General features: G+C 37.0%; 1 protein-coding gene across 2 annotated transcripts; it reads left to right on the plus strand.

The window, feature by feature from the left end:
• Positions 1 to 586: 586 nt before the first annotated feature.
• On the plus strand, positions 587 to 11065 carry LOC142543051 (serine/threonine-protein phosphatase BSL3-like). Of its 2 annotated transcripts, XM_075650037.1 has the most exons (21): positions 587 to 1232; positions 1662 to 1722; positions 1801 to 1879; positions 1971 to 2047; positions 2177 to 2271; positions 2351 to 2450; positions 3495 to 3564; positions 4366 to 4467; positions 4576 to 4657; positions 4782 to 4961; positions 5729 to 5999; positions 6091 to 6325; positions 6435 to 6605; positions 6954 to 7192; positions 8008 to 8092; positions 8185 to 8283; positions 8368 to 8567; positions 8657 to 8732; positions 10003 to 10138; positions 10224 to 10363; positions 10483 to 11065. In XM_075650037.1, exons 1-21 carry the CDS (start codon positions 833 to 835, stop codon positions 10564 to 10566), a joined length of 2982 nt encoding a protein of 993 aa, XP_075506152.1. In that variant the 5' UTR covers positions 587 to 832; the 3' UTR covers positions 10567 to 11065. The 2 variants fall into 2 exon arrangements, with proteins under 2 accessions (XP_075506152.1, XP_075506151.1); XM_075650036.1 differs by having other exon boundaries at positions 8185 to 8567.
• The last annotated feature ends 267 nt before the right edge of the window (positions 11066 to 11332 follow it).

An 11332-nucleotide genomic window follows, 5' to 3' on the forward strand; every position in this document is an offset into this window, starting at 1 on the left:
TTATCCTCTTCAACCGTTTAGTTACACAATAATAATATTTTTGCATGTTTGAAATACTTTTACTTCGGTTTTGATGTCATTTCTAGATATTGTAAATCAATAAATTAAACTCAACAAATATAAATGTATTTTTGTCATTTTTACTGTTTTGGGAAATTTTAATAAGTTTTTTGAATATAAAAAATTAGGATAAATTTATGTTTTGATTTAAAAACGTATCTACAATTTACCCTTTATTGTATTTTAATTGATAAAAAAAACGACTAAATTGCATGGTGATCTTACCTAAACTTGAGATATGAACATCCTCCTTAAAAGTACAACATGAGATGCAATTCGGTACAACCTTGTTCCTACAGATTGGAATTACAATTTTACCATTCCTTAAATTTCGTCACACCGCCGCCGTGTGGGACGGTGGTGGTCGGAGTCGTAAAAATCGTGCACACATTTTTCACACACACATACAACAGAAACAACCAAGAAAACTGAAATTTTCCTTTCCTTTTCTCCACCTTTTCCTCCGAAAGCACACACAGATACATACCCATACATACACACCTTTTCCTCCGAAAGCACACACAGATACATACCCATACATACACATACGTACATACACTTGCACAATTTTTTACACAGAGAAACGATTGAGATTCGTTGTTTGTATTAATCTCTTCACCGCTTTGTATATATGTGGATAGCGGGAGAGGGAGGGAGGAGATAAGTTTCTGGGATAGGGATATTCGAAAATGATTGCTGAGAATGCGGGTTGCTGAGAATTCAAGCTCCGATCTTGTTTTAGGGTTTCGAAATTTGCGGGTTTTGGGTGGAAATGGAGGCCGATTCTTCCATGGGGAACGAGCCGCACCAATATCCGTCGGAGCGGCCCTCCACTGCTAATGATGGGGACGCGCCTTTGGAATCTCAATCCTCAGGGCCGCAACAGCAACATGGTAATAGGAGCAGTTATGATATTGGTAGTAATGGAGGGGAAGGGGTGACGGGTCCCCGTTTTGCGCCTAAATACAGAGTAGTTAACGTCAATATCGAGAAGGAGGATGATGACCCAGGACCACGGTGTGGTCACACCCTGACGGCTGTTTCGGCTATCGGGGAGGTGGGGAGTCCTGGATATATTGGACCGAGATTGATCTTGTTTGGTGGGGCGACGGCGCTGGAAGGGAATTCTGCAGCACCGGGAACTCCTACCTCTGCCGGAAGTGCAGGAATCCGTATGTTTGTTGTATTCAGAGATTCAAAATGAATTGAGGATTTTTATTATTGTTTATAGTATCATTTGCCTTTTCTTTACTTGAATTGTGATTTTTTATGGGTATATTTTTTGTAAAGTACTGGGTAGTAGTAATCTAGAAATTTTTTAAACATTTATAAACTTTCTTTAGAGAATGGATGGAAGTATAATTAAGCTGAAATATATGTGAGTTTCATCCTTGAAGTTTCTTAATAAAGAGAAAGTAAGGGCAAATTATTCGGTTCATATTATTGGTGTGAAGAAGATCTTTCAAGTGATCTATTCAAATATGCAATTCTTATTATTGAAGTAGGATGGTGCTCACTGTTCTTTAATTTTAACTGTGAAAACGGCTGTTTTAGTAATTTTGACCTATTATTGACACACACATGTATCAATATGATCACAGGGTTGGCTGGGGCCACGGCCGATGTGCATTGTTATGATGTGTTGACAAATAATTGGTCTAGGTAAGATAACTACGATCGCATGTCAACTTGAATCTTTATTTGGTGTTTTGTAATAAACTTTTTTGATTTAATTGTCAGACTTACCCCAATAGGAGAACCACCTACGCCTAGGGCAGCTCATGTTGCCACCGCTGTGGGTACTATGGTCGTTATTCAGGTGAGGTGACACATGGCATTGTCTTCATAAGTTTGACAATTTATATTTCTGCGATTTGAATATTTATGTCTTTATTGTTTTCTTATCATAGGGTGGGATTGGTCCAGCAGGTTTGTCTTCAGAAGATCTTCACGTTCTGGACCTCACTATACGGCCTAGATGGCACAGGTTATTCTCTTGATAACTACAAATGCATGTACATATGCACAAAATGTTTTACCCTTGCACAAACAAAAAAAGATGTATATTCGTTATCGTTGTCTTCTATAGTCACAAAACTGAATACCTCTCATTTAGGGTTGTGGTTCAGGGCCCTGGACCAGGGCCACGCTACGGACATGTCATGGCTCTGGTCGGGCAACGTTATCTCATGGCAATTGGTGGAAATGACGGTTTGTTGCATGATCAGTTGTTCTTTCTTGGTGCATTATGTTATTTTTGTTGGCCATAATTCGTGAATGTTTTTTTTAGGAAAAAGAGCTTTAGCTGATGTATGGGCTCTAGACACTGCTGCAAAGCCATATGAATGGCGGAAACTGGAACCAGAGGGTGAAAGTCCTCCTCCATGCATGTAACTTCTTAAGACTCATAGCTAATCTGAGCATTTTTATGAAGAATTTTGTTTCCCATTTATGTTCTTTCCTTGAAACTTCTCGGTTTCCTTCTCTTTTTTTGCCTTGTTTTTTTTCCTTTTTCCAATAGACATTGAGCTCAATAAGGGCTTTATATTTATTACTTTCCTTTGCAGTGGCTCAGCAAATAAATGGTTGTGAACAAACATTGTGGTTCATTTGTACTGTTCGGGAGGATTTTACGTTTTATTAAATATATGAAAAGCATGAAACCTTTTCATAAAAATTGCTTCCCTAAACTTGGCTGTTTTAAAGTTTCCTCAGTGCTTTCTTGTTGTGTGCTTTCAAATTTGTTTGGTCCTTACCGTGGAATAGTCTTGTTCATACCGGAATGTCTCATTTGATCTTGCTTGATAGTTGATTGAATGAAAATAGGTGTTTCTTGTCTCTCTTTTGGCCCAATAATTTTCTATAGGTGTTTCTTGTCTCTCTCTGTGTATGTGTGACATCACAAACCCAAAATATCCCCACATGAAACGGCAGCCAAGTTTTTGGTTCACGTATTATATGTTTACGAATTACGTAAATTGGAGTTTCCAAATTAGAAGTCCTTGTTTCTGTTTGTTACTGAAATGTAAATTGTCATTCAAGTGTGATGATGTGGGTTTGAGTCGGAAGAATCTTGGATGTGACAACTTAGGAGGCAAGAATTCACCCTGTAAATGCTTCTCTTGAGTTAATACTTGAGTGCTCTAAGATTGTATTCTGTTTGATGGGCTTGAGTTAATGTTTTCTTGCATGGACTTGGATTTATTCTGAATTTTTCTTTTTGTTATGCTGCCATGATTGGATTTCTCCATATCAGTTTTATGAACTAGAAATTTGGTTCTTAAAAGTGGTCTTGTTTCATTATTTAGCCTATACCGAACAGATTCATTACATTTGCACTGGAGAAAATTTATATATTTGATGACATATCATGGTTTTCTGAAATTGCATGAACATGTCCTATTTTGATATTTATCATGTGTGTCTGCTTGCAGGTATGCAACAACAAGTGCTCGCTCTGATGGTCTTCTTCTACTGTCTGGTGGGAGGGATGCGAATAGTGTGGTTAGTGGGAGTCCTATGGCGAATGCATCGTGCATGATTTAAGACTTGCTGAGATCCACTTCACCTTGTTTTATGAATTCTCTTTGTCACGGGATTTATTACTCTTTTGTAAAGAAAATAAATGATTCGTGTTCTTTTATGGAATCCCAACACTATGCATACCTGTTTAGTGTCTTTGACATTTTGTTACTCAAATGATAATTAAAAGCGGTTTTTCCATTCTTTTTCTAATTCTCCATACTGCCTTGGGAACCAGTGGAGAGGGGGGCGAATGTATTTGAGTTCTTTATGGTTCTACATTGCCGAAGCTGTTCATTGAAATTTGTACCGAAGGGTAACATAATATGAGACTTTATGAGTTTGTACCGAAGGGTAACATAATATGAGACTTTATGAGTTTAATTTAAAGCATGAGTACCCAAGTGTGTAACTTATGGTGCTGTCCACTTCCATATTTTCTCTGTCATCATGGATTACCCAAGTGCATGATTTATTTAAAACCCAACACATAATGCTACATTTCTGATCAACCAGATGTTTATTTTGGTGATTCATTAAGTGGTATTAAATGTTGTTGTTAGTAATGTTGAGTATATTCAAAGCTTTGGTTGTTTTTCTACTTGACTCTTCCTATATCGTCTATATCCCGCGTTTAATTATGGCACCAATAACTGTTGGTTTTATCATTGCATCTAGGTTTCAATTGTTTTTAACTTGAAAAGTTTGGTCTTCTAGGGTCATGAACATTCTTGATTGCTTTAAGAGTATTGTAACTGCTTTTATCAAAATGATCTTATGCAGCCACTAGCTAGTGCATATGGTCTAGCAAAACATAGAGATGGCAGATGGGAATGGGCAATTGCTCCCGGTGTTTCACCATCTCCAAGATACCAACATGCAGCGGCAAGTTCTTTATGAATATTTGATAAACTCTCGTATTCTTATTTTGTGAAATTAAATAAATCAATAATTACTGTCCCTTTTTCCATGTGAAATCTATTGTCTTTACAGGTTTTTGTTAATGCACGACTTCATGTATCTGGGGGGGCACTTGGAGGCGGACGCATGGTGGAGGACTCCTCAAGTGTTGCTGGTATATTTCTTTATTTAATTTTCTAGTTCAATCTCCTTGTACATATCATAAACTTGAGTTGCGTTAAAAGTGCACTTCTTTTTGTACTACTAAAAATATAACCTTTTTTTCGTTCCCTATATAGTGTTGGATACAGCAGCAGGAGTCTGGTGTGACACAAAGTCCATTGTTACAAGTCCAAGAACTGGTAGATACAGTGCTGATGCTGCTGGTGGTGATGCAGAAGTTGAATTGACAAGGCGTTGTAGGCATGCTGCTGCTGCTGTTGGTGACTTGATCTTCATCTACGGTGGTCTACGTGGTGGTAAGATCTGATACTGCTTCATGATTGCAACACATTAATTTTTATTGCGGTTATTCCAGTTATTAAATATGCGGTTTTCTATTTCGTATCATCCATATTTTGAATTTTGAACAATGTGGAAGCTTTTTTCAAGTTACAATATGATTTGATCTGGTTGATAACTTGGAACTAATATTGACATCATCAACCGAAGTTTTTTTGTGTACTTTATCGTAAATGATTGGGAACATTGCTATAAGAACAGCTTAACTATAGAAAATTTAAGCATGATGAATTTCATAAGTTAATGATCTATGCTTTTGAGGTTTTTTTTTGTCCTTTTTTTTGTTTACTGAATTATATAAGCAATTAAGAGATGCGCATCCAAAACCTTTGCATGTGTGTATAAAGTTGAACATGGAGTGTGTAGTGAAATATAACAAGTCGGGCAGATTTACCAGTTTACATGCCTCCTCCTAGTGTTACGTTGAGAAGTTGATTAAGATTATAATCTGCAATTATTCAATACCAGTTTATGGAACATCATTCCTACTCAAGTCTATGAATAGTCTCCGTATGTGTTTTTATGCTCCTAAATTGATACCCGTTCTACATGGTTTCTCATGGGCAGTATGTTGCATGCAACTTTAAAGCTTGTTTTTCTGTTTCTTTAAAGATTTGATGTAGATCTTGAGATAAATGCTACAAATCAGTTGACAGCACAAAGTTATCATGGAGTTGGATATTATATCCACTTTTTTATTGACACTTTGAATGTTTCACCTCAGGGGTGTTACTTCGCGACTTGCTTGTTGCTGAAGATCTGGCTGCTGCTGAAACAACTAGTGCAGCTTCTCATGCAGCTGCCGCAGCTGCTGTGTCCAATATGCAGCAGGAGAATGCACAAGGTAGATATGGATTTACTGATGATGGGACAAGGGTGCCATTGCCCGACACTGCTGCTGATGGTGAAGTATCGGTGGGGAGTCCTGTTACCCCTGTCAACATGGACATTTTTAGAGACATGACCACTGAAAATGCAACACTTCAAGGATCCAGGTAAATTTTTCATCGTTGTTTATATTTTGTGATACAATCACCTTTTGTGTTACTTGCTTCGATTTCTGATTATAAATATCTTCAATCGAAGACTGAGTAAAGGCACCGACTACTTGGTTGAGGCAGCAGCAGCAGAAGCTGAAGCTATCAGTGCGACATTAGCAGCCGCAAAAGCTCGACAAAATAATGGAGAAGTTGAGCTGTCAGATAGAGATCGTGGGGCAGAGGCAACTCCTAGTGGAAAACAGATATCTACCATGTTCAAGCCTGACTCCGCGGTGTCAAATAATTCTTCACCAGCTGGAGTCAGGCTACATCATCGTGCTGTCAGTATCTGTATAATATATATTTCATAACCTTGACATCTTAAGTAATAATGATCGAGTGTTTGAACATATTATTTTCATCATATTATTTTCATTAATATGTTTGCAGGTTGTCATAGCTGCGGAGACTGGTGGTGCTTTGGGTGTTATGGTCAGACAACTTTCAATAGATCAGTTTGAAAATGAAGGCAGGCGAGTCAGTTATGGGACTCCTGATAATGCAACTGCGGCTAGGAAACTATTTGATCGCCAGATGTCTATTAACAGTGTGCCAAAGAAGGTTTCCTTTTGCCCATTGTTCAGGTTTTAGGTTATCAGGATGAACGTTGTTGATGAGTTCTAGAAGCGCATTGCTTCTTGCTCATGCTTTCTTTTTGCTTTATGTCCTCATATGACACACGTTGCTGATCAATATGGGTGCTTTTTATAAATATTTCATGCTTAGGAATCTGATCAAAGAGTTAAACTTTTCATGTTCCTTGTATTCTGATTTTGTTTCAGTATAATATGTACATCATCATCCAAAGTTGTTCTACTGACCATCTCAATTTTATTTTCGATTTTTTTTTGTCTATCCTACACATTTTTTAAATGTCAGCCTTATGTACTCTGTTTGCACATCACCCAGGTCATTGCTCATCTGCTGAAACCTCGTGGTTGGAAGCCTCCTGTCCGCAGACAATTTTTCTTGGACTGCAATGAGATTGCAGATCTATGTGATAGCGCTGAGAAAATATTTGCTGGTGAACCTACTGTCCTACAGCTGAAGGCTCCTATTAAGATATTTGGTGATTTACATGGGCAATTTGGGGATCTTATGCGGCTTTTTGATGAATATGGCTCCCCTTCGACTGCTGGTGATATAGCGTAAGTTGTAGAACTTATAACATTTCGCTGCATACTAAAATTCTTGATCAGTTATTATTTTGTTTAATGCAAATTTTTTACTTCTTTTGTGACACACTTTTGACATACTGGCTAAATGACTTTTGAACTTTATGTTCATTTCCATCGGATCAATAAGCACTGTCTAAACCTTGATGTTATCCAAGCATTGAATTCATTTTATTGGTTCACTGCAGAAACACTTTTGTGGTAGGTATTACATTAGTTGGCTTATTATTCTGTGGAAGTGTCTGAACCATTTAAATTGATGTCAGCTATTGTTTAACCAGGAAGTTTTATGAAACGTCTGCTAATCGTTTTTCTTTAAAATATACTAGAATTTTTTTTCTTTCTAATTCATTCGGCTGAAACACTAAACATTTAAAATATAAATATTTTGCACCATTTAAAAATAAACCAACCAACCAACCTAATATTTAATCATCCAAAAGAAAGTAATTCAAAACATAAAATCGTAAACATCAACCAATCTAAACTAACATTATTTTAAAAATAAATTTAATTCTAACATTCTCTCAAACTCCTCTCAAAAGCATTATAAGTCATAAAAAATCTTCGAGTAATCATAAAAAGACTGTCTTGTTCAAGTATTTTTAGGAAAATTGTTACCCTGGTCACCGTTGGTTATGATATTGTCTTGCCCTAACCAACCCCAACTACTCCTAAAACTTCGTAGCGAGAAAAGGACTCCTTTTACCAATCGACATAAAGTACTTATTCGAATGTCATAAGTTGGGTTTTTGTACTAGAAACTGATTTGCATTAATGTCTGTCAGATATATTGATTATCTCTTCTTGGGAGATTATGTTGATCGCGGACAACACAGCTTGGAGACAATTACTCTTCTCCTATCTATGAAGGTACTTTTCCCTTCTGTTTGCTAGTGCCATATTTCCCCCACCCCCACATATTAGTTGTCGACTAGTGCGTATGTGATATATATGATTTGTAGGTCGAACATCCCCATCAAATACATTTGATTCGTGGTAATCATGAAGCTGCGGATATCAATGCCCTTTTTGGCTTTCGAATTGAGTGCATTGAGCGTATGGTAATGCATAAAAAAACTGTATTTGGTTGGTGGTTTTTGTTTTATGGCATAACGTCATGGACCTTAGGATGGTTTTCTGTACAGGGTGAGAGAGATGGAATATGGACGTGGCATCGAATAAACAGATTGTTCAACTGGCTCCCTCTGGCCGCATTGATTGAAAAGAAAATTATTTGTATGCATGGTGGTATTGGTAGATCTATAAATCATTTAGAACAGATTGACAATATTCAGCGTCCCATTGCAATGGAAGCGGGATCAATTGTTCTTATGGACTTGTTGTGGTTAGTGCATACTTGTTGTCTTCATGTTTTTAGTTCTTGTTCTTCTAACATCCGTGACTGATATTCTCGATATGAATATTTCCTGGTAGGTCCGATCCCACCGAAAATGATAGTGTAGAAGGATTACGGCCAAATGCTAGAGGTCCTGGATTGGTTACCTTTGGGGTGGGTATTTCTCGCAAAGTTTCTTGCAAACCACTTTTTTTAAAAAAATTGAATATGTCTAATGTGCTTATTGACTCGGAGGCTTTTAAATCTTTTTCTTCATTAAATGCATTTGTGTGTAATTGCTTTTCTTTTTCTTTTCGGGCTGGCCTTATGTGGTCAAGCTATGTCACTGTTTTAGCCCTGCATTGTCTTAGACCCTGGGTTCGATGATTTGTTAGATCACAGCTATATTTTTGCAGATGTACTTGCAATTAAAAAAAATAACCACAGTTAGCAAATCAAGGATAGGAAGCAATTCAAATAAAATTGTGGACAAAAAAGTTAATAGCGTTGTGAGAGTCCAATTCCGGTTGGATATTGAATTCTAATTTGCCTTCTATTTTTCATCGAAGGAGTGGTTGGTCTCTGGAATTTAAAGATGTATTCAGTGTGGTGCTTGGTTGATAACATCTTATAAGCTCCAAAACTGAAATGTAGGATTTTTTAAATAAGCTCAGTCAATCTCGGAATACTGGGAGGTTCTATTTCTTTTTATTTTTTGGTTTTTTTTTATTAAAATCTAAATTGAGTTTGTCTCCGAGGCCTGAGCCACTCGATCAAGTGACATGTCCTGTGTCGATGGAGGCAAGACGGGTTGTTATTTTTTCACCATGAAGAACGTCCTTAAGAGCTGTGGACTATATTTACTTGTGAGTTTTGTGAAATGACAGTTGAAAAAAGAATCTAGTCTTCACGTTTATATTAAGACTCTTTTCTAAAACCGGGTTGTTCTTAAGTGCTTTCCTTTTTGCATCTCACGCCTGTAAGTTATGTTCAACCATCTGACACAGGTTTTAGGTGCTTAAATCCTCATACTCTCTGGGATTCATGGAAACTAAGTCCAAAATGTTTTCCCTGGCCTTATGAGAGAACGTTTACGTAGACTGCACTTAAGAGCACTCTCTAAATAAAGTCATAAACATCATTTGTCTCACTGTGTGCCTGCCATTGGGATATGAGAGCTTATTGAACACATAATTATCGCGGTATTGCATGAATCAAGAACATAAGCTTTTGTATAACTCATAATTTCTGAAGTGTGCTTGTTTCTAGCATTCCTGAACAATAGTTTCTGATAAAAACAGTTGTTGTGATTAGAGAGTGACAATTATTTATGACAAGTTTTAAATACTGGTTGTCTATTGCAAAGGTAAGGTCCATTTTATTTTTCTGATAATATTTTGGTGAGATTTTTCTGGAGTTAATCAATGTTTCTTCGTCATTGCAGCCTGATCGCGTTAAGGAATTTTGTAACAACAATGATCTTCAATTGATTATCCGGGCACATGAATGTGTGATGGATGGATTTGAAAGATTTGCTCAGGGGCATTTAATTACACTGTTTTCTGCCACTAACTATTGTGGTATGGTTGGCCAGGACGTCCTCCATTATTTGTCACAATTTATTTGAAGATTAGCTGTTCAATTTTTTATTTTTCATTTCTGCAGGTACTGCAAACAATGCCGGTGCCATCTTGGTTGTTGGTAGAGATTTAGTAGTTGTACCTAAACTGATTCATCCATTGCCACCTGCAATTTCATCTCCAGAAACCTCTCCTGAACGCCATACAGAAGACACTTGGATGCAGGTACCTACAATTATTTCCTACTTTTCATTTTTTAATGTGATTCTTATTTTCATCTTTCATCTTGTGATCAAGCTCAGTTATTCTCCCTCCCTCTGCTTCTTTTTGTTATATATTTGTAGGAGCTCAACGCCAATAGGCCACCTACGCCAACTAGAGGCCGTCCCCAAGTTGCTAATGACCGAGGTTCTCTTGCTTGGATTTAGATATGCTATTCTTCCCAATCTTCCTCCTGTAGCTTTCCTTGCCTCGGGCTAGTGAGTTGTTCATGGTCCATTGCACAGAGTGAATTCGTTGAATTTATCGGTCTCACAATGGAGTGACATCGACACAATGAAAAGGCATGTTTGACCAGAAAGGTGTACCGTTAATTTGTTGATCCCAAAAAGACATAAATAAAGGATTGAAATGACATCATCTGTGCATGGGACTTAAAGGAACACAGATATCAGGTAGAAGTTGCACAATGCTTTGGTTCCTACTCGAACAGGCATGATGTTTTTTTTTCAATATTACTGTTTTTAAGTGTTATATGTATGTATTTTGGTTTTTCATTTGGGTTTTTGTTGTCTTTGCTAATTTATAAGAGGATATAAGGCTCTTTTACGTGATTGGTGTGATGTATCATGTTGAAATTTTCTTGGTCATTCATTTGTACACCCAAATACAGTAGTCATTTGTTGATTTTAAGCCTGTTTCTTTTGAGCTTCATTTGAACAATAATTTAATTTTCTATAATAATATTTGCAAATATCCTATAGCTAACATCTCTCGAGCAGTTTCCTCTAGAAGGAAGTGACAATTGCTTGCATAACTTGACAAGCTCATATTAATTTTGGTGACAATTTGGTGGTATTTTTATAAAAAAAAATCTTGATGCGTTTTTTCAATTACTGAAAAACAAACGCGCTAAAAAATGGAGTCACACTCTCGATTCGATGAAACCAAGAACGTTGTGTTGTTCCGATTTTT

The sequence above is a fragment of the Primulina tabacum genome, chromosome 4 (assembly GCF_025594145.1).
Source record: "Primulina tabacum isolate GXHZ01 chromosome 4, ASM2559414v2, whole genome shotgun sequence".
NCBI lineage: Eukaryota > Viridiplantae > Streptophyta > Magnoliopsida > Lamiales > Gesneriaceae > Primulina > Primulina tabacum.

Coding starts and splice junctions, on each gene's coding strand:
- LOC142543051 (XM_075650036.1), top strand. CDS start 833: ATGGAGGCCGATTCTTCCATGGGGAACGAGCCGCACCAATATCCGTCG. Junction 1,880..1,970: donor GTACTATGGTCGTTATTCAG/GTGAGGTGACAC, acceptor TTCTTATCATAG/GGTGGGATTGGTCCAGCAGG. Junction 4,468..4,575: donor CAAGATACCAACATGCAGCG/GCAAGTTCTTTA, acceptor TTGTCTTTACAG/GTTTTTGTTAATGCACGACT.